At 52.7% G+C, this 23,436-nt stretch overlaps 1 protein-coding gene across 3 annotated transcripts in view; it reads right to left on the reverse strand.

The window, feature by feature from the left end:
* The window catches only part of TTC7A (tetratricopeptide repeat domain 7A), a 119,534-nt gene that overhangs the window by 50,871 nt on the left and 45,227 nt on the right, over positions 1 to 23,436 (reverse strand). For all 3 annotated transcript variants that reach the window (XM_040453813.1, XM_040453815.1, XM_040453814.1), the window contains 4 exons: positions 22,989 to 23,052; positions 13,162 to 13,299; positions 11,516 to 11,599; positions 7,182 to 7,286 (listed from right to left, as the gene is read on the reverse strand). In XM_040453813.1, coding sequence (XP_040309747.1) covers positions 7,182 to 7,286; positions 11,516 to 11,599; positions 13,162 to 13,299; positions 22,989 to 23,052 — 391 coding nt within the window. The remainder of the gene's footprint in view (positions 1 to 7,181; positions 7,287 to 11,515; positions 11,600 to 13,161; positions 13,300 to 22,988; positions 23,053 to 23,436) is intronic.

The following is a 23,436-nucleotide window of genomic DNA, read 5'->3' on the forward strand; positions in this document are numbered from 1 at the left end:
AGGAGGACTCATGGCGGGGGGCATGGGGGGGCAGGAGGGACCAAGAAAAGGGTTAAGTGAGTAAACTCCACCTTTCCTCCTTCCTAACATCCCATTGCCAACACGGCTCATCGCGTACAGTCTTTAGGTATCATTATGCCCCATCCAAACAGGAGCAAGCTTGTTTATAAACCACCAATTACCAGTTACAGAAAGAATCTAGAAACCAATTACATCCATGTGTATACACTCTTCCCATGACCATGTCCTTCTACTCAGCAAATGCCGGCTTCTATCTCCTCCTTCCCAGGTAGGGAAGGTGCTGAGAACAAGGCTCAACAATTACTGGCAAACAGGGAGAAGTTACTCTCCAGTTCACACACATCATATTCTGGATTAGAAGAGCTCACCACACTTTAGTTTTAAAAAGTGAAAACAGGGGCACCTGGGTGGCTCAGTCAGTTAAGTGTCCAACTTCTACTCAGGTCACAGTTCATGGGTTCGAGCCACACATCAGGCTCTGCGCTGACAGTGTGGACCCTGCTTGGGATTCTCTCTCTCTCTCCCCCATTCCCTCTCTCTTTCCACTCCTCTCCTACTTGCACACACTCTCTCAAAGTAAATAAATAAACTAAAAACATACATCCTTAACTTGTCCAACTTGTGGTCCACTCTGACCCCCAGGTCAGGAGCCTTCCTCAGTCAGTACTTGCCAGCCTTGTTTGTCCATGTAGTTTAAGCACTGTGTCAGCATTTGTCTCAAATCAAACTCACAAAGCTTGAATATACCATTTTCCCTAGATGCCCAATACTATTTTGGTTCCTACCACCTATTACAAAGCAGCCTTTTTGCATGAGGAGTCACTGCAGTGATGATGAAGGGGAAAAAATATCAATTGTTTTAAATATGTCAATGTACAACATGCTAACATACAGTATTAATATAGATGGGAGCTCTAACTGGTCAGCGAAAGGAAAAAATGCTGTCACAGCAAACAAAACAAAAACAAAACAAACCCAAGATTTATATGTATTTTAAATATATTTTAAAAACAAGAAATATGTATATAAATATATAATATGTATATTATATATTTACATAAGTATACATATATATATACACAAGTATATACACACACACATACACACTACACACACACATAACAAATATGTTCACACACAATGCACCATTCCCCTTCATCTAAGACATGAGTGGCAATCCTAAAGCCCTTGAGAAAGTGGCTTTGTCATGTTTGTTCTGAAATACTAAGTGCCCAGCCAAGTCCACACTCAGTTCCACACTCAGGAATAAGCTCTCCACACGGATAGCAGGGCAGCCTTGAAAGCTGAGAACACAAGCCCTGGGACCAGACTTCTCACACTCAAATCCTGGTTTGGTTACTTACTAACTGTGTGACCTTGGGTAAATTACCTCACTTTGCCGTGCCTCAGTTCCCTCTTCTGTAAAATGGTGTGACAAGTGTTTGTCTGTGAGGCAGTTGCTGGGAGGACTGAATGAGATAAGACACAGTGAATGCTCGGAGCAGTGCTTGAATAAATGTAAACTATTATCATTAGCTAGTGAATTTCTATCTATAATTAGTTGCATCTTCCAGAATTCTCTTAGGCATCAGCCTGACAGATGTGGCAAGTGCCATCTGAATAAAGTCCTCATGCCCCCTTGTACATGACCTCTCTGACAAATCAGGAAGTGGCATCAAAGACTGTCCTGGAATCCAAAGGGGGTACTACTGCCTGCCTTTTATCTCCTGCCTCAGAAAAGGAGACAATACAGAAGGACCAGCTGGGTCTCCGCAGCCCTGTGTAGTCTACTGTGCCAGCTGGTCAAACCCTCTGACCCTCTATCCACAGTCCAGAACACACAGACCTACACCCACTAACCTACCCTTTGTAACAATACTCACCCCTGCTGTGGGTAACACACTCAGAATGATATTTTCCATCTTATTCTCTGATAGTCTATTTCAATTTTTTCTTAAGAAAGAGTTCTATTTCACAACCCACGAACGGGTCTCAGCTTCCAACGGGAAAGCCACAGCTCTAATCCAGGGGCTGACTGAGCTGCCCATCTACAGCCACCCCCATCAGCTTTCTCCCTGGGACTCCCTCACTTGGCCTTTTCAGTCTCCAGACACTTCCTATGGTGGCCTCAAAAGTTGGCAGCTGGTGGCTCTGCAGTTGGGGCTGCTGTTTCTGCAAGATTAGCTCAGATTACAGTGCTGGGCCCTCCTTGCTCAACCACACTGTTCCAGGGTGACAGGTTTTTAAAGTTCTTTTCAGCTGTTCTCCTTCCAGTGATACACTACTTTTTAAATATCTCCTTTACCTATGGCAGTCGTGTAACTTCGCCATGAACCCCACATAGAGACCACCTCCACGCCCCTGCCTTTCCAGAGAGGTTTAGTGCAACCTGGTGCATCATAGCACCGCTGCCACCTGATGGAACAGGTGTCTCACAGCTGAAGGTTCTGGGGCACAGGGAGCTTAGGGGACCTGTTCGAGGCCACCTGGCTAGTGACAGAATGGAGTTTCTAACCCAGGTCTCCTGAGCCTACATCTGGATCTTTCTGAGCTACCTGATTCACAGCTGCCCTCTGTGGGTCTTCACTCTCTTCCTCTCTGACCCTTTGGGAAAAGGAGGCAATGAAGGTTCTAACGTGTGGACCCTTTGCTTCGGCTTTCCGGAAGTAAGGGAAGTGTTCCCATGACTTCACAAGTTCCTAACGGCTCTCTGGTCTTCCTGACTTGGTCCCTACACAGACAGGCTTCTGACTTTACACACTTTGCTCTTGCTTGGCTGCCTTCTGCTTCAAGGGCTGCCTCATTCATCTCGCATGAGGCCAAAGAGGTTGTACCCCTGGCATTTCATTCTCTTCCTCTTCCTGGGAACCAGAGAAAGTTCCTTTCTGAACCTCTCCAGTTTCTCCTCAGTCCCTTCCCATGGGGCTCAGGGCCTGTTGTCAACTGCTCCACTGAAAATGCACTTTTCCCTTCCCAGGAGGAACAGGACGAAACTTCTGTATTTCCACAGGCTAGCGGCAGGATTGCTGGCACTCTGTCTTCCCTGTCTCTTAAACACTCATCTTCCTGGCTCTGGCCACCCCTGAATCTGAAAAATGGAGGTAAAAACACAAAAGCATGTGCTTTCTGAGAACCTGCTGTTTTGAAGGGTCTGTCACAGGGATAGCGGCCATTCATCAGGTACTTGCAACGTGGTAGGCAGCAACACTGCTCAGCTCTGGTGTTCACAGCCACCTGTAAAGGGTGGATGTGACAGTTTCCATGGTACAGATGAGGCATGGAGAGGGCAAATTACTCCCCTAAAGTCACACAGCTACTGAGCGGGCAGGGATTTGAACACGATCCTCTCTGTCTCCAAAGCCTGCACTATTTGCACGGCCTCATACCGCCCCCTCGGGAAGAGGCCCAGAGACAGCATACAGACCTTTCAAAAGAGGAGCATGGTCTGCTTTTCCATTTCATAACGCCCTTCTTGTGTGCGAAACACAGCACACATGCACACCCCCAGCTCCTGTCCTCCTAGGGAAGTTTCACCTTTTTAAATGAAATACATTTTAAGTAATTATGTTTGGAGAGAGACTAAAAAAATATTTACATCTCTTTCCTTCTTGCCCCAAAACTGGCTGGGGACCTTAGCAAGACATCGGCCATGGCAAGGCAGGAGGCTACCACACGCAGCAGCAGTTACTGGGTCAGAGCCTGGGATGCCCCCCCACCCGCCACCTAGGGGAGCCTCAGGCTAAGCCTCGGGGCCAGTACTCTCCCACCTGACCCCATACCTGACCCAGGAGCAATCACCTTGCATCAAACCCGTCAGCCAGCATGTGGCCATGCAGGTCCCTCTGCCTGGTGCCCTCCTTCCCCCACCACTACCCGAGGACAACCTGGCTCTCAGACCCAGACCTAGCCTAGGGTGTCCCATGCTGGCTCTGGGCATGAGGACAGGACATGGGGACAGCAGGTGCTCCACCTCTGGGCACATGGCCACCGAGGCCGGTTTAACCCAGCACAACTCGTTTTTCAAATGTCCCAGTTTCAGCCTCCTTTCCTGCAACCTGGGCCAAGTTGTCCACCCCTAGATTTCTGTCCCCAGCTCACGGGGCTTGGCTGGGCAAAGGCTGGGGCTGCTGGGGGCTGTTGTGAGCCAGAAGAGCTGCAAAGGCAAGAGACAGAGGTGGCATCAGATGCCTTTCACAAACTGTGCTCCATCCCAAGTACTAGCACCCCTCTGCCCACCGAGGTCAGACCTGTTCTTCCTGTTTGTGGCCCTGCAAATAGAAAGTGCTGGGCCACCCCTCTCCCGGCCTCCTTGGAGAACAGGCTGCCCTTAGCTACCCACGGTCTGCTCTCTGCCCATGCCAACTCGGGAACCTGAGAACCACTGAACCAGAGGCAGACTTTCCACACTCATCCCTCCCAGCCAGCTGGGGCGGGAGTCATTCTATAAGATATTAGCGGACACCTAACCACATGCAGGGTTCTTTGCTGGGGACAGATATGCGGGGTGCAGTGTGGTAAGGAAAGAAGCTCCCCGACTATTGGGAAGAGAAGTACCACACAAAGCAGAATTGGTTGCCCAGTGATTGGGCTCATCGGCAAGTAGGATCTATCCAATAAGCACCAGACATTAACTCTGACCTGGGGTTTAAGAAGGAAGAGAGACAGTTTCTGCCCTCAAGAAACACTGGTGATTACAATGTAATGTGCTAGGTGTCCAAGGCAGGTATAAATGGAACTTTAGGGAGGTGCAAGGGTTCCAGGTTAGGGACGGCCACCAGGAGGCCTGGCCCTCCAGCATGTCCTGGCTCTAGTCTGGACCCAACTGAAACCCCATCTCAAACCAGCCCCCAAAGCCGTGCATGCTTCTCAGCTGAGGTTAAACAGCTCACCCTCCTCTCTGATTCTGATGACAAGTCTGCATGTTTAAGTTTCCTTTTGGGCTTTTCTATTTATGTTGTCATTGATGACTTTGCTCCTAACTCATCTGATTTCAATTTGGACTGATTTGATCCTAATTTTATTACCATGTAATCTGAATGCATGTAATGACTGTAATTATGCTGCTGAGGGAAACAGCTCCTCCACGGTGGGAAGACCTAAATTTAGGCTTCCTGGCAAGGGACTGCTGGCTGGGTGGACACCCACAGCCACCTCAGAGCTGGCGGCCTATGAGAGGACAGAGGCCCTCCCTTGTCCCCGCTCAGTGAGGCGGGTATTTGGGGCTTTGTCCCAGAGATGGACTTGAGGCCCCTCTCAAGAGCCTCAGAAACATGCAGGAGTGTGAGCGAGGGGTCCGTGAGCCCCCCTTCTCTGCACCCCCCGGCTCACGGCTCACACCATAGCCCTCTGTTGCGGTGCTCAGTCTGGGTGTCTCCTCTCTGCCGACACCCGCAAACCAACCATGTCCCCACAGCTCCCCACTTCTATGATGCAAGACACCAATAGTCCCCCTGCAAGGATTTGGGGGGCAAGGAGTTTCCCTGCTAATCATAGCGTGGGGAAAGCAAGCAGTGATGGAAGAACCCACCAGTAGCCTGACCCTCCACAGTCCAAGGCCACCTCCTCTGTGAATCTCCTTGACCCATCTAGCCTTCTACATACTTTATGTCATTTATGCCACATATGAGGAACAGACTGTAATTATTTCCATTTTACGAATGAGGAAACTGAGGCACAGCAAGGTTAGTACTTTACTCAAAACCACCCAGGGGCTGGGCAACAAAACTTTTACCCACATCATCACACAGCCTCTTCCAATGCCTGGAGCCTGTTATAGGTCCTTCTGCCGAATTTCTCCCTCACTAAAACCACCCTCTAAAGCCTGGGGCCAGCTGGAAGCCATGCTTCCCCCTCCCCCCCACCATTCACAGCGAGTGGGGCCATGCAGGGTCATGCAGGCACTTCAGCTACAGGAATCTGAGACTCTGGAGACAGAGGGGAAGGTGCTGTTTCTTCCTTGCTCCTCATGCTTGGGGGTCAGCCCTCTCTGTGGCAGACAGGACAAGGCCCACCGGGGCTGTGAGGTGGGGACGCAGGGGAGGGTCAGGGACAGTTTCTAGTCCCCGGAGGGACTTGGCGGGAAGGGTTAGAACACGAGTCTCCCTTTCCAGGGCTGGATACCTAAGGAAGGGGGCGGGGGGGGGGGTGCGGCAGCAGGAGCCAGACAGGCCACTAATTCTGAAGCATCTGCTATATACCCCTGGAGCCTGGCCCCTGCTGCCCTGAACAAGCTGGGCACCCAACCATGGTGAGGGTGGGCTTGGGACAACAGGCACGGGAGGACTGTGTATGGCAGCAGCTTCCTTTAAGGAGCTGCTGGGCCTGGAGGGCAGATGAAGGAACTGGGGCTATCTTGCCTGCAGAGAGAAGTGGGCTCCTGCCAACCTGAAGGAGCAGATGTACTTGTTCTAAGACAGCCCCTGACATCAGGAGGCTGATGCGGGCTTAAGGAAGGAGAGACCCTTAGGAAGTGAGCTCCTAGTGACAGGAGACACCATGCAGAGGCCCTGCCTCAGGACCCCATAGACTTAGAGCAGCCACACAGGAGCCTGGGTTGGGGTGGGGGGGGTGGGGGGTGCTACAGGCCCAGCGCCTATCACCTGCTTCCGTGAGGGCCTCAGGGCCTGCCTGCAGTAAAAGCCCATCCTCTGGGGAGAGGGCTCACCGGACAGTTCCGCAGCCCCAGCAGACCCCCAGGCAGGCAGCTGAGCACAGGGCAGGGACCTGTAGTCTGGAGCCCAGAGGAACGAGGGGCTGACAGAGGAGGCCACCCTCTAGTCCTGCCCACACAGAACTGCACCCTGCAGTAATGTGCAGCCTCTATGCAAACGATGGTTGGCCCAGGTGCTCCAAGTCCTGTCCACTACTGCCCTGCTGGGCAGGTAGCAGGCCCTCTACTTTTGACTCTACATTCGGCTCTCTGGAGACCACAGCTCAAGCCTGAATCACAAAGCTGACCCCGTCCTGAGTTGGGGGACCTGCTGCTGCAGATGGAGGCTGCTTTTCTCAGATTTCCCCTTCCAGGCCTGTCTGCCTCCCAGCTTCCCTCGTGCCCCCACCCCTTATACACACAGCAGGATTGCATGCCTCCATCTCATGCTCACCACCACCCTCCCGCAGGAGCTGCCGGAATCTGGGCCCTACCCCCACGGCTCACTCACCCAATGCAGGGACCCGATGCAGACCTTGGCAGCCATCAGGGGCACAGTGGGGTCCGAGGGCCGAAGCTTCATGCACTCCCGCAGCAGAGACACGGCGTAGGCTGACTGCAGAAGAAAGGGCAGGTGACACCATTACTGACAGCCCTGGGCCTCAACGGACTGGATGCCTCATGCCTACGGCGTGGGGGAGCTCCCAAACCGCCAGTCCTTGCTCTGTACCCCTTTCCTCCCAAGAGCCAGGAAGAGGGCCCAGTGAGAGGAGCACAGGTCATGTTGGTGGACAAATCCCTCCTGGGCTTCAGGTTCCTCATCTGGAGAATGGAGGCTGTGACCTTTGCCCAGAGGTGGTGTGCCAACAGCTAAGGTAACAGCAGGTGGAAGCTCTTCAGAAGGAACTCAAATATGAACCATGGAAATTTTAGAGGCCAAAAGGGGCTCTCTCAAACTTCTGAGCTCAGTAGCCTTCGTTTTCAGGGGACAGGATGACACCAAAGCCCTGCAGGAGCTGGAGGCAGGGCTGTGGTGGGGAGATGAGACGAGGCATAAACGCTGGCAGAGGAGGAGGAGAGAAGTCTAGCTGGCAGAGCCAAAGAAAACCTTCAGCCAGGAATCCGAGGCCCCACAAGGCTCCAGGGACTCGGCCACAGAGATGGGGCCAGAATGGACCTGCTGAGAATGGCCATGTGTGGAGGGAGGGCCAGGAGGAGAGACCATCTGCAGCCAGGCAGCAATATGACCAATCACAATAATGAGAAGGAGAACACCAGCTAACACTTACTTAGATCTTACTATGTACCAGGCACTGTTATAAATCAGGGCCAAATGTGGCCCTCTGTCTGCTCTTGGAAATAAAGTTTTATTGGAACTCAGCCACACCCATTCATGTATGTATTGCCTACAGCTGTTTTTATGACAGAGTGGAGTAGTTCCCACAGAGACTACTTGGCCTGCAAAGTCAAAAATATTTACTATTTGACCCTGTATAGAAGGTCTGCTGTCCTCTGTGCTAATATTTATAAATATTAAGTCATTCATTTTTCACAACTCTTCTATGAGGTAGTATGCTATGTCCCTATTTATAGGTGAGGAAACTGAAATGCAGAGAAGTTAAGTAGCTTGTTCAAAGCCACAGTACCCATAAGTGGCTGAGCTGGGGTTTGAACAGTCTGGCTCTAAGCTTGTAACCACTGCCCTATCCTGCTCTGTGGTGACTACCTTGGCAGAAGAAGCCTGTGTCTCCCTGCTGCGCACACACACACACACACACACACACACACACACACACACACACAGTCAGGGCTTCTGACTGAATCCAACACTTTTCCAAGAAACTCAGCAGTGACACCACCCCAAGTGTGCACACTCCCATGGTTGTGTGACCCCCAGGTAGGCAGGCAGGCAGGGGGCATGCGTGTGTAACTACAATTCCCACATGCTAAGCCCTGCTGCGAGTCAAGCTTCCTCACCATTAATTAGCTTTCACCCTCCCCAGCAACTCCAAAGGTTATCACTGAGGAAGTGGGATTCTGTTAGGCTTACTTGTCCCCAGCTCAGTGTGAGACTGGCAGAAACAGACCTGGAACTCAATATCTGTGTCCACCCTAGACCCCCAGCCTCTCTCTAGCTACCCCTCCTTTCTCAGCCCAGACATGACAGACTGAGGCTCTGGGCTCAGGCTTATTAGGCCAATTCCAGGTGTCCTAGTCAAGGGCCAGTTCCCGGCCCAGTACTGGGCTGGGGTTGTGGGGTCACTGCAGGAAGGCGGAAGAGGTCATGACTCTTGCCTATCAGGTGCCTGCACAAAGGTCAGGGACAGAAGACAAAAGCTACCATTCCCCACTGCTCTCTTGGGAAACACAGGACACACGAGGGTGTGAGACCAAGCACAGGAAGGTGTCAGCAGACGACCTGTTCTGGCAGGCTGGGAGACTGGCCTAGACTGCAGGATGGGAGGTGTCGTGAAGGGCCTGAAGGGGCTGCCAGGAGATGCACAGCTCCTGTGAATGCAACTCCCAGCACCCCCCGCCACGGCCCCCTGTCCACACAGCACAGCAAGCCTCGGGTTCTCCTTGGCCTCCTTCCCTGGCTGCTGGCCTCTGCAGGGTTGAAGTGTTCCCTGACCTTGAAATAAAGGTTCTATAACCCTGACTGTCCATGTTCACCACACACAGACCACAAAATGCTGCTATTTAAGGAGCCAACTGAGGACTCCACAGTCACGGTTGGCAGCTTTTTTTTCCCTTTTTCTTTTTTTTTTTTGTCATGCTGGTTACCTAGCAACGCAGCCAATGTGACTGCTGAGGAGACCAAGAGAAGGAGCGACCTAAATCATGTCATGGACCTCATCGTTTCTTCCTGCAGGTTGAGGTGTCAGATGTGTTTATATTGGCCTGGCCTCACCTTCGGCACAAGTGCAGGTACAAGAACCTTGATTCCTACCTTAGGCTTTGGCAGAGGCCAGCTCTGGCCAATGTCGAGGGCTGCCTGGGCCAACCAGGCAGACTGAGCTGGTGTGCAGGTTCCTGAGGGGAGTGGAGAGTGCGTTTCCAGAACAATCTCCTGCTACACCAAATGCAGGGATGGGTATAACCCAGTGTCTCCGGACTGTGGGGTCTCATGTGCGAGGAACTCCCACATCACCCCAACTCCCTGCCTATATGCCCATTCTCATGCCCACCTTGCTGGTCTGTGAAGGAGCCAGGCCCGAACACCAACTCCCTGGATCCTGGGACGGGCCAGACTGCGTGTGGACCTCTCTGATCTCTGAGCCTGGCTCTTCTCAGTAAGGAGGTTCGAGATCCCGTACCTCCCAGACTAACATGACACCTTCTCCTGAGACTGGGGGGCTTCCTGGAGTACCACCAGATATTAAAGCTAACTTCTGAGTGTGGTACATTCTTCTGAGAGGGGTCCCCAGCTTTTCTTGGTATCTCAAAGGGGGTTCATGATTCACAGAAGGGTGAGGACCACTGCTGTGGCCCTGGGCCTCTCCTCCTGGTTCATGCTCACTATTATAAGACTAGAGGCTATTTGTTTCCCAGAGTCGGGAAGAAGCTGTCACATGCCCCTGTGAGCTGTCTGCCCAGGCTCTGTGTAAGCTCCAGCCCTACCTCCTCCCCTCCCTCAGGCCTCACTCTGTCTGTGGCTTGAACTCCCCCTGAGCCTTGGCAGGACCCTGCTGAGCACAGAGCCAGGGTACATCATGTCTGTGCATTTAGGAGGCTCTGGGAGGTCAACTTGATGGGGGAGGGGAAAAGTCTGGGAAGACAAATTTGATAGTGGGGGGCGGGGTGGTGCAGGGGTGGGAGGCTCCCCAGGTGATTCTCACCATACTCCCCTGGCCCCTTCCCACCTGTCAGGCTGCAGCCCCTGCTCTTCTTCCTCTTTCCTGCCTGACCCAGCCAGCATGGCCTCCATTTGTGGGGGAGATGCTGGCAAGCCCAGGAGGGCCCGCCTCGGAGACCAGCTGCAGGGCTAGAAATGGCAGGTGGCACAGATGGGCGGGGGAGGGGGCAGGAATTCCCTCAGCCCCACAAAAGGGCTCTGGGTGTTTACAGCTCTTGGCACGATTTGCAAGCTCCTGCCACCTTATTTCCTGCATTCATAACGTCCTCGGCTCTAACACCCTCAGCACCCAGCTCCGGAAAGGTTTTCCTTTCATGTTACTGCTGAAAATAGAGGCTTATGTAAGTGTAATTCTCATCAGAGGAGAAAGCAGGGGGTGCTGGAACAGGGCTCGGTGGGTAGAGTGCAAAGGTGGCCCTGGTGACCTGGGATAAGGGCAGTCTCCCTGCCCCCGCCCCAGCCACATCCTCTGACGCAGTCCTCCCTCTGAACTCCCAAACTCCCATGTGGGAGCTGCTGTTCTGCTCCACCCTCAACCTCTCCCTCCCAGGCAGGTCCTTCCATGGGAAGGTCCTTTCCTGACACCACACTCGATGGGCAGGAAGAGAGCTACGGCCCAAATGGAACAACATGCTCCTTGCCCAGAAGCCTTGTCCCAGGCCTGTTTCACACAGTGGTACTCAAGTCACACATGGAAATGCTCCGATGCCACATGTGTGCACATGTACTAGGAGAAAAGCATCCACAGACTCACACTGCACACCTGGCACCTCATAACTCACAGGGGGACACCAGAGTCACACAGGGGTCTGTGTGTGACCCTCTGGTGCCCCCCACTCTCCTGGAGATTAAAACCTGATGCGGGACATTTCTGAATCACTGCCACACCCTCCACTCACCTCTGGGAGGGACCAGAGGAGAGCAGAGGCCCCATGGGTGGGGCCCTATGGGTGCAACCTCCCCCACCCCACACACACCCCGGGTCTTACCTTCCCACAAGCCACCATGGAGAGGGCCACTTGGTACCAAAGGTGAAATTCTTCAAAGGCAAACTTCATGGCTCGCTCCAGGCACTGAGGAGAGGGGGCTGGTCAGCACTTCCCCACCAGGGGTCCTCCCCTCCCAGCCCAGTCCACTCCTTTCCAGGGTAACCACTGCCCAAATCACTTCCTGGAGGAGGCTGTCTTCGGCCCGCACTTGGTTCCCGTCAGCAAACGCCAGGCATCACCTGTCCCTGCCACAGGCATGCTGGATGACTTTGCACAAGTCTCTTACCCTCTCTGCCCCTCGGTTCCTACCTCCACAACGTGTGAAAACCTTCCAGGGTGATGGTCAAAAGTGAATGAAATTGGGTCTGGGTTTTTAAAATTTAAACATCCCATAAAAACGATAAGTGACATTCATTATTGTGCATGGTACCATTCTCAGCTTTTTACGTGTATTAACTCATGCATTCTCCCCAACAGCTCTGTGAGGTGGGTTCTCTCATTATTCCCATTTCACAGATGAGGAAGCTGAGGCTTGAATGACTTATCAGGGTCACAGGGCTAGTAACTGGCAGAGCAGGCTGACTACAAAGCCCCCCATATGGAAAGGCTTTTTCTCGGTTCTGCTATTCTCTATGACCACCGAGAAGACTGATTGCCCCACCTGCCTGTCCAGTCCTGGTCAAGCCCGTATCAGGGGTGGCCTGGTGAGATCCAACAGACAATACAAGTACTTCCAGGCGATGGAGGCAGAAGCCAGCATGTGAGGACAGGATTCATCATGTGGCCATGGTCAGGCGGGGTGGGAAACAGAGGTGAGGTTACAGGACCAGACAGTATGTACTTTAAGAGCTCGCTGGCCTGGGTTCACTTGCTGGCTCAGTGTGCACTCTCACCGCCATCTTGGGCAAGAAACCATCTCTCTGGGCCTTGCCTTCCTTGCTGGTAAACTCGAGAGAATACTACTTAAAGAAGGTATCCTCTGAGAGCACCTTGCATGGCACCTGGGGCAAGCAGGAGCTCAGCAGATGTCACCTACCCCAGGAACCCCGTAAACACATGGGAAGAGAATCCACTGCCAAAAGGCCTATCCCTAGTGCCACCTTTGATCCCAGCCCAGATTGGAAAGCTCAAACATGTATGCGTGCCATTCGCACTGTGGGGGACGGAGAGAGGGACGGCTTGGTGCTCTGGTCCTTCCATCTCCACCCCGGACAGGCACCATCCCTAGAGCGTTGCCCAACCAGGGTCTGCTCAATAGATTGGGGGTGCTCTGTCTAGCTTGGGTGGGAGGGGGCCCAGGTTCCCGACACACACCAAGCTCAGAACCTTGTCGGGAGAGGCAGTAATGAAACACCAGTGTCCTCTGTGGGGGAAACTGAGGGGTGGATAATTTTCCCTTTGTGTTTCTCTATGCAACGCCATGTGTTTTTTTCAAAAGAAAATCACATAAAAACACTAGTAAAACAACTGAAAACCAAAACCCCACCCTGCCAGTGATGAGCAGCTCTCCCAACATTGGAAATGGAATGGTCCTAAGCCTGGTCTCCCAAGAACTGAGCTGTACCCCTTGGTGGAGGCAGGAAAGGGACAGAAGAGGAGGTCCTTGGTGGGCCACCTGACTTCTGGGGAGGGGTGGGCCACCGTACCTCAGAGAGCATGACGTACTGGCCTCTCCTGCCCAGCGTGATGCTCAGGAGGTCATAGATGGCCGCAGCGTTCCGCAGGCTCACTGCCCGGTCCTCCTCCTGCTCCGGTGCTCGGCTCAGCACCACATCTCGGGTAGCCTGTGGGGGAACGTGGTTTGGGAAAGAGCAAGGACAGAAAGTAAGCAGCTGCCTGCCTCCAAGGCCCGGTGACCATCACCCTTACATTGCTAACCCAGGCCATGCTCCTAAAATCAGCCAGAGCCTTTCCCCATCCCCATGAAGGCCCCCATGAAAGAGAGAAAACCCTCTACTCATAGCCCAGGTGAGGAAGCAGTTCTGAAGGTTCCTGCTATTCAATGTTTTAGTCTGCAAAATCTCAAACCTACAGAAAAATTTCAAGGATAATGGCACTGATCACATTTGCCTGTCTCTAGTATATAATAATAATAATAATCATAATAATAACATTAATAAAGTCATTATGGTAAGATGACCCTTTGCCCCTAAATATAAGAGGGCATTTTTTTTTTTTTTAACAACCACAAGAGGAATGCCAGTATTTCAGGAAATGTAAAACTGAAACCTCTCATACCAGCTCACAGTCAGATCTTACCACCTGCCCACTGCTGGTCTCACTAGAAATTTTCTCATCCCAGAACCCAATCCAGGACCACGCCCTGCATTCAGGGAGTACGTCTCTTTTGTCTCCTCTCAGCCAGAAGAGCCCCTCAGCTCTCGTCTGTCTTTCAAACACTGGCATTTTTGAGGACATGTTTATGTGTTTTGTGGAACAGCTCCTTGTGTGCTTGGAATTGTCCACTCACAGAAAGAGCTTCAGGTAATATCTGGAACTGTCTAGATCAGGTGGGTGGTTCTGCTGCTTGACTCACAGGAGGGGAGCTTGGGCTGTGGCTCCTTGGTGTCCTCTGCAGGTCCCCCGAGTCCCTCTGATAAGGACTCCTCCGTTGCTATACTTCCTTTCCATCACCCTGTGTCCAACCCAGACCCTATCCTGACTCCTTCTGACCATGGAACTCTCATGAGCTCCCTAAGAAACCTCTCCCATAACATAGGGCCTCTGTGCTTGGTGTCCAGCACTTAGGAGTTCAGTAGCTCAGAGTTGCCAGGTGGCTGGCTACTGGGTGGGAGGGTGGTGGCAGGGGGCGGGATGGGGGGTGGAGAATGGGAAAGTGTGCTTTAGGAGTAGGTGACTCTGTACAATCTGTATCGCCTGAAATCTCCCCCGTGTGGATTTAGGACCCTCTTTTTCTGTGGCCTGTGATCCCACCCCCTCTTGTAAACCCGTGCCCTGGGGACGACACTCAGGCTCGGCAGTAATTCAACACGAATCATGGTTCTTCGAGCTGAGCAGCAACAGGGCAGGGACCAGGCTAGGGATGCTTTGGGACCTCTGCCTCCCCCAGCCCCCACCACACACACCTGAGCACTGTATCTGAACTGAAGGAAAGCTGGGTTCCAGCCAGATGTCCCTACTGGCAACTCTCAGTATCCTCCTCCATCTGTATTAGGGACTGAGCCCCCTTTTGTATGTTGGGACCCACCCTCTTCTACTTTCCCACATAGGACCTCAGAACCAAGGATGCTGGGATAAAAGGAAACTTAAAATGACAATCCTTCCTGTCTAGAGATGGTCCGCAAAACTTCCACCTGGGAAGGACTACTAACCCCTCCTCCAGGTCAGGGGCTGAGGCCCCCAAGGGCAAGTGGTTATAGAGGCAGAAAAAGGTCAATGGCCTTAGACTGCAGGCTCTGAGAAGTGTCCTGTTGTGCAGGCCTGAAGTGCATTCCCACAGTCTTCTGGAAGCCAAAATGCCTGTAAGACCCAAGGAAGTAACTCACCCATGGGGGCATTTCAGGAAGGCAAAGCAGTGGCCAGGGGCTCTGATGGGTGTTCCTCCAGCCACAATAGGTGAGGGCTGCCAACCTTCCCCCCCCCGCCCCCACCCTGTACATGTACCAGTCCCAGGAGAAGGTGCCGGAGAGGCCAGGAGATCCCCAGAAAGGATGAGCACTGGTGCCAGCCAGACAAACAAGAGCTGGTCAGGAACTCCAAAGGGTTAAGGGAGAGGAGCAGAGAGGGAAAGTGCCAGAGAAATCCCTCTCCTTCTCAGTGAAATCCACCCACACAGGCACCATCAGGAAGAGAGAAGAAATTCTGAGAGGCTTGGCAGGAGCTATTTCTCTAAGCAGAGCAGGAACACAACACTGGCCATGTACCTCCCCCCTCCACCACTTCCGGCCTTCCCCTCCAGCAGCTCCCCAGCTCTGGCCACTGAGGGTGGGGCCCAGAGAGGCGACTTTGCCAGGCAGCAATGACAGGGGTGGGGGACAATGAGAGGACAGGAGGTACAGACCCTGCCCTCAGGGAGGGGCCATGGAACCTTCTGGAAGCAGCAACAGTACTTGCGCCCAGTGGAATTTGACCTAGAGCTTGGGTGGGAGAGGGGTCCTAATGGAAAGGGAGCAACACTGGCAGCCTGTGGTGGAGTGGGGTTGGGGGGCTTTTCTGTGGGGAGTGGGGAGATGCCTGGCTGGGCACATGCAGGACCTAGGAAGCTACCCATGCATACCAATATACTTCTGGGGATGGTGAGCAGTGAGCTATGACTGAAGCCTCAACTCTGGTTGGCCTGTCCTTGAAGAACAGCCCCTGCAGACCTCAACTCCCAACCCCCTCCAGACTGCTCCAGGACAAAGTCAAACCTCCTCTTCTGTGGCTGCCATGAGTCCCTTCGCCATGAGGTCCTGCTCACCTGGCCAGCTTCTCCCACAACCAGCTCCCAATTGTCCCCCTGCCCCATGGGACTCCTTCAGCTCCCTCTCTGCACCATGGACAGACAATCTGTACCCTCTGTCAATCTGGATGCCCCCTGGCTCCTTACAACCCAACTCACGTACCTGTTCCTTCAGGTGTTGACCTGACTTATCCCACCAGGCAAGGCCCCCTGCCCGTGTCCTCTCCCAGCATGACACACAGACCCCAGCCCCTGTATGCCCAACAGTTCTTGGGGGCTCTTGGGGCAGGGATGTCTCGCCGTCTCCAGCACCTTCCTTGGTCCATGTCTGTAGAATGACGCTGAGAGAGAAAGATTTCTGGACCTAGTGTGGAAACTTTCTTCTCTTGCCCTAGACCTTGCCTTTGAAGACAACAGTGCCTCTGAATGTGTGCCTGGGGGATGGGAGCGGTGGATTTCCAGCACTGGGCATGGATTGAGTCAGAAGTCCAGGAACAGATCTGAGCATCTCCTCAGCCTGGGGGCTGGCCTCCCCAGAAGGTAGACAGCAGGGAAGGGGTCTCCTCAGGGGTCCTCAGGACCTGGCGCCTGTGTCAAAAGGGAAGCATGGTTCCCCAAAAGAAAGCCAAAAGCAGAAGTTTGCCCCAGTTGCTATGCCTTTGGGGCAGGGCTGCGGTGAAATGCTACAGTGGTGCTCGCCCGCTGGGTGGGGGAAACAGGGCAAAAGGAAGGAAGCTGTGGGGGTTAGCAACAGGGCAGGGATTCATGTGCGGCATGGAGGGCGGAGCCTCAGACACTTTGGGGACTTCTGGTCACTGCCTGTGTGCCCTGAGTGTCCTGTTCTTCCTCCCCTGGGCTCACCACCCTCAGGCCAGCGATACTACAAGATTCACGAGCAACCTGTGAACTAGTCCCAGCCACTCTTTTCCTCCACCATCCAAATGGCCTTGCTAGGAAATCCTTCAGATCAAATGCAGTGACAGATATGAATGCACCAAGACCCATAAAGCAATATGTAGACACTAAATACTCTTCTCACTATCACCATCCTTACTAGGCTGGGCGTAACACAGAATATTCTCCCAGCACAACCTCCAGGACCCTCCGCCTCTGGAGATTCCCTGTCCTTGTCTGGTCCACGAATTCTGTCCCAGGCAGGGCTTGTGAGCTGTACCTTCTCCCAACCTGGGCCCTCTGGCTGTCTCCCCATGGAAGCCCCCTCCAAACTGAGGGCATTCACGCAGGCCCTCTGCAAGTCAAAAGAGGAAAAGCAAAGAAGAATGTTCTCCCCCACCCCCATCATCCAATAGCTCATTACTGCCAGCATGACCCATATCTGGTGTTTGGAGAAGGATCCATGAAGCAAGTGTAGGGCCTCCCAGGAGGGTCAGCGAGACAACTGCCAGGTCTCCAGGCAGGCCAGCCCGTGTGAAAGCTGAGGCAGGAGACTCCTCTTCCAACAGTCATCCTTCATGTGTGCTGCATGTCACCTTTTCAGGGTCACATCTGTCACATCTCATCCAGCCTCACAGTAACTCCAGGGAGGAGCAGGGGGAACTGCTATGCCCCCTGGGCAGATGGGACACTGAGTCCCAGAAGGTGAACTCATTGTGCAAGGTCCCCGAGAGTTAAGGCTGCGCCTTCAACAGCCAGTCCAGGACAGCTTCTGCCTGCCTCTGGTCCTGACCTTATGCTGACTGCAGGGCCTCAGACCACACTGACCTTCGCTTCCACCTGGTCCCATTTCTCCTCTCTAATCCTGGACACAAACAGGGTAAGAGAAGTAAAGGGAACTAACTTGTGGAGTACTCTGTAAGCATCTCACAATGACCTCATGCACTACTATCCTATTTTACAGATGAGAAGACTGAGGCCCAGGGAGGCTCCCCAAGGCATACAGATAGGTGGGACCCAGATTAGAGCCTAGACATTCTGACTTCACCCCCGGAGGCCTCTGAAGAAGTGTCCAGTAGCCTCATCCATGCCAACAGAAGCCCTGGGATGGCTCTGCTTATAAAAGAACCAAAGCAAAACACAAGGCTGGGCATTCCAATCAGGAAAAAAGCCCCTCGGGCAATGGGTCCAGCCATGTTCTCAGACACAGCTGCTCCACCGGCCAAGGACCCGGTCTCAGGGCCTGCTGCTGCCACCCTACAAAAGCACCCCGGAAAGGAGTCTCCCAGCAGCATCTGCGACTGGCACCTGCCCCTCCCTGGAGGGCACTGTCATGTTCTGCTTGTGCTCTCGTCCCCCACCAGCAGACATAATTACCACGGCTCTCAAGCTGCTGGTCCACAGAGCCAAGAAATAACATGCTCTGTGACGTGTCCCATCTACGCAGCAACCCGGGCCAGGCCCACGCCAGCCCCCACTCTCCTGCCGCATCAGGCTTCTGCGGCAGAAATCGCAGCTCTTCCTGCCAGCGAGGGCGAGAGGCTCTCCCACCTCTACTGAACCCACTGTTCCGAGCTGGCAGCGTTATCAGACCCTTTACCATCACAGTCTGCAGCAGCACAGGGCCTCGTGTTAAAGCAAACCAGGTGCCAAATGCTGGAACGATCTGTGCTCATCTGCTGAGTCCCAAATGGAATCAAGCCCAAGAAGCACTTTCTTTTCTTCTTTTCTTTTCTCTTCTTTTCTTTCTTTCTTTTTTTTAAACTGAATGGTATCCTCAAACCAATTTATGTCCCAACCAGAACTGAGCCTCAACATATTCTAAACTGACTGAGCTGGAGCCAAGTATTTATCAGGACAAAATAAATACATGGTGAACATCTACAATGTACTTACTAGGCGCCTTGTGTTCATTTTCTTGCTTTTTCTGTGCAAGAGAGGCCTTATTAGTCTCATTTTACAGAGGAGAAAACCAAGGATCAGGGAGGTAAGAACCTTGTCCAGGCCACACAGATTGTGAATGGCAAATTCCAGACTCAGACTGCTGGGTGCCTGACACTGGGCATGGCACAGTTAGTTAAGCTGCAGGGTCCTGGTCCCCAGAGGCTTACTCGTCCACCCTGTTCTCACTCAACACCAGGCCTTTGTGCCTTTTTAGTTTCCAAGCACCTGATACCAGCAGCAACTTCTCCACCAGCTGAATGAAACAGGGACCCACAAATTGTCTGTCTTAGCATATATTTTATGCCTAGATCAGTATTGTAGAAATGATCAAGATTTCTGTACTTGCTGGTTCCCCAACTGTTTGAGAAAATTAGACTAGTTTTTGATACATGATTCTTTTAAGAACTAATATACATACTTGGGCTTCAGCAGATGGGGGTGGGGAGATTCCTCCTGATATGGGGACCAGGATTCTCCAGCTCCCTGGATAAAGGGTGGAAGTAGGTGGAATTGGGGGCTGTGATTGAACTCCTCATCATTGTTTCTCTGGTGCTGGGCATGGCCTGGTATGTTGTAGCCTCTCTAACAAGACTAGATGGATGGACACATGGATGGAAGGATGGATAAGCAAACAGGTGGGTGGATGGATGAATTTTAAAATGTCCTTTTGGGGGCACCTGGGTGGCTCAGTTGGTTAAAAGTCTGACTTCAGCTCAGGTCATGATCTTGCATTTTGTGAGCTCAAGCCCCACATCGGGCTCTGTGCTGACAGCTCTGAGCCTGGAGCCTGCTTTAGATTCTGGGTCTCCCTCTTTCTCTGCCCCTCCCCTGCTCATGCTCTGTCTCTCTTTCTCTCAAAAATAAACATTAAAAAAATTTTTTTAATAAATAAAAAATAAAAAAATAAAACAAAATGTCCTTTTGGCCCCAAAGACTCAAAACTAGGTCTAAAACACAAATCTTCTTCAACCAGTTATAACTCACATCCCTTGCATTTCTGTGAAAGCACTTGTACGGTTTCTATTTACCTCTTGAAAGACAAGGGGATTCCCTATTCATTCTGATCATGTTCGGCTGGCCTGTAACAAAAACCGTATCTAAGGTAACAGCCCCAAGCTCAAGACTGCTTGCAAGCTACTACTCTGAGTTCCAAACCACAAAATAGGGGCTGACATGCTCAAGAAACCTGTGGACACCATTCCCCAGAGCAGCTGCTCTGGTGATCCTAGAGGTGGAAAGCTTTCATGATTATGTCTCCTGGGCTGGCTCTGCTGGGGTAGCTTTTACCACAGCATAATGAATTCGGCACGTATTAGGAAAACCCAAGTAGCAGCCAAGGCAGCCAGCTGCTGTTCTAGAGGCTTCTCCCTATCATCTGCAGCCAAGCCCAGCCAGCATCAAAGGGAGATGAGGAAAACCCCACAGGTACATGGAAGCCAGGCTGAGCCTCAGGGTTCACCTAAGGGATCAGAGCCCAGGAGGCTGGAATAGTGGTGTCCACACCTGATTGAAAATGTGACCCGCAGGGGAAGAGGGTACGAAACAAGGGCAAGGGAGAAGTCAGAGGCTATTTGGTCTCTCTGAGAAACTGCTCTGAGCCACAGAAGCCAGATCCAGATCCCAGGTGGAAAGCCCTCTGTAGATGAGACACCAAAGCTCTCCCCCAGATTCCTAAAGTTTCTAGACAAGTGACAGGCTGGGTGTGAGCAAGAGGAAACAAACCAGCCAGCCCTGGAAGAGTGCCTCCTCCCAGCCCAGTGCACACAGCGTCTGGGCACTTCCTCTGCTTTGTGTGCTACAGGAATTCCCAGGACACCACCTGGCCAGCCGGCCTGCACCCTCTGAGTCTCCTGGGCAGGCCAACAAGTCACACGGCCTCTTGCAAAAGGGCAGGAGCTTCTTGGAGAGAAATCCCACGTTTAGGAAAATTCACTTTGGCTCCAAATGTAGGCCATTTTTTAGTAAAAGGCCATTCTCCACGTTGAGATATAGTAGGGTAGTTTGAGGGTTTGGGGTTGGGTGGGGGGATAATCTAATGGAAGGGCATCTGAACTCTGGTCCTGGGCTCCCAGATCAGGCAGAGGCCACCAAAAATGGCTAAGGGAGACAGAGTCCAGCCTCGGTCCCTGCCATCTCACATCGACAGGCACGTCCCTGCTTGCAAAGCCCTCCCTGAGCCTCGTCTCATTTGATCTTCAAAACTACCCCCTTGGCCTTTTTACAGATGAGGGAGCCAAGAATCAGAGCAGTTTGTAAGTGGCAGAATCCAGACTGCAGTCCAGGGCTTGGGCTCCATGGCCTGTGTTTTGGAAGTTATTTAGGGAGGTAGACATCATTCAATTCATGGCTGTGAAGATTATTAGTGTGTGACCTTGACCAAGACACAAACCTGCCCTGGACCTTACTTTTCTCATCTGCACAATGAGAACATATTAGTACTAGACTGAACCATATGAAATGGTTATTTTTTTCACATGGCTCAACATAAGGCTTCCCTCTATGAGATAATTGGCTCAGAACCTGGCAGAGAAAGGACCTATGAAATGTTCCTGCTTTCGCCTTTTTGCCTCCCACCTGTCATTCCTCAGCATGGGAAGGGGGGTTTCCCGAGACAGATGACTTCAGTGCAGTCTCATCCGAGAGTGGTAGGTGGTGAGATGGCTCAGGTGTGTGGGTGGGGGCAGGGTGGGGTACCAGTCTATGTATGAGATGACAGAAGTAGAAACTGGGGCTCAGTCTGTGGTTAGAGTGGGGGCCCATTTTCCATGAAAAGAGCATTGTTCTCCCATGAAAATCAAACCCTGCACTTGGTATTTCTATCCTCACCGCAGGCTAACCAGCTAGATGCCCCTTCTTCAAGCAACCACTCACCCCCTCACCAGCATGACCCTGCAAACCTTCTGGACCATGGCCTGGCTAAGGAAGGCTATAATCTCTCGCTGCCCCAGTCCAGTGTCCCTCTCCTGCCTCCCTGCCTGCGGACCCGGTGAGGTGGAGGAAACCCACTGACCAAAGCTCTCTGAACAAGTCCTATTACTGCATTGTCCCAGGTGTCCAGAGGAATATTAGTTTCAGGCTCTTCAGGGACCCAGCTCATGGGGTCTTGGTTTCTTAAAACTCCACTTCTACAAGCTGCTCTCAGATGTGCCAATTTAGCAAATTGAGTCCCCAACCTGGGGGGAGGTGGGGTGTCCCCAGCTCACAAGCTCTGAGGGACCCCTTAGCCAGAGGGCTGACATGCAGCCTTGGACTCCACCCAAGCACACCACGTGGGCAGCACCTGCACCCTCTGGCTTCCGCTGCTCCAGCACACCCCTCCTCCACCTCCCTCTGCCCAGTCCAGGCCATCCTTCTCACCATCCCCTGGGCCACACTCTCTCCTCCGCTGAGGCTCCAGGGCCCATGCGTGTGTATGTGTGAACACGTGTCTGTGTGCGTATGTGTGTGTGTGGGGGGGGTACTCATCTCCCTGCCTGAGGCAGGGGAAATGGGTCTTATGAAAACATCCAAAGAGCACTTCCTGAACACTTTGTCCAGCACACTTTATCCCTCCTCTGCTTTATTTCTCCACAGTACTCAGACACTAGCACCCTGGACATTGCAGTGGTTGCTTAATTCATTGTCCACCTCCCTCACTAGAATATAAGGTCCATGAGGGTGGAGACTTTTCTCCGCTTGGTTGCTGCTGCCTTTCTGGCTTCCGGAACAGGGCCTGGCACAAAGTAGATGATAATAAATGGTTGCGTGAATGACTGAATTCCTTCTACAGGCACACTTACCTCTGTGCACTACTATCACCTAACAGGGGAAGGAACTGAGGCTCAAAGGCACTAGATTTGCCCATGGCCCTCAGGTGACAGCTGGCAGAGCTGGAAGCTGAATCCAGGCCTTGTGCCTTGAAAGCGCAGGCTCCTTCCACTCCCTCACATTGGCCCCAGAATCAGCACAAGGCTGCTCAGTGCACACTCATGGCTTACTGATACTCATCTTTTGGAATCCCAGAAGAGGCGTTGGGGACTCAACTCAGTCCCTACTCAGGCCCCCAAATGCAGTCTGTGCACCAGACCCAAACCTAGTAGTCTAGGGAGCCTCGCCCCAGTGTGGGGCACAAGTCCAAGAATCCTGCTTTATGGACGTCTGTGGGAGGCTGAGCTGGGTCAGGACCCTGTGGCCTGTGCCTGAGCCCCGCAGCCCTACCCCATGAGGGCAGTGAAGGAAAGCCCTGGAGCTTACCATGGACTCACTGATGAGGAGCAGCAGGAGGGCTTCCTCAATATTATCCTTCGGGCAGTAGAGGCTGAAAGACACAAACGGTGGCCCTGGCTCCAGCACAGCCCTCTCAAAGCAGTGCAGCCGGCCTGCCACACCGGCCTTTCTGCCCCAGAGTCAGCAGCTGCCCCGGTAAGGTAACCCACTCCTGCATAATTCACAGGCACCGGATAGCACCCGCAGCTCTTTATCAAGCCCCAGAGTTATGGATCTGAAAGACTGGGGTGGGTGGTGGGGCCAGAAATACTGCAGATGCTCCAGGGGAAGAAATGTCCCTTCCAGCACCCAGTGCTGCGTGAAGCAGCTGGGGCAGGGAGCTGGGAGCACAAATCCCACTTTCGGTTATTAAACAAATACGAGAGAAGGCACACAAAGACTAGTAGGAAGGCAGATACCCTCCAAATAATTCGAT

This window comes from Herpailurus yagouaroundi, unplaced genomic scaffold (assembly GCF_014898765.1).
Source record: "Herpailurus yagouaroundi ecotype Mexico unplaced genomic scaffold, PumYag 210, whole genome shotgun sequence".
Lineage (NCBI taxonomy): Eukaryota > Metazoa > Chordata > Mammalia > Carnivora > Felidae > Herpailurus > Herpailurus yagouaroundi.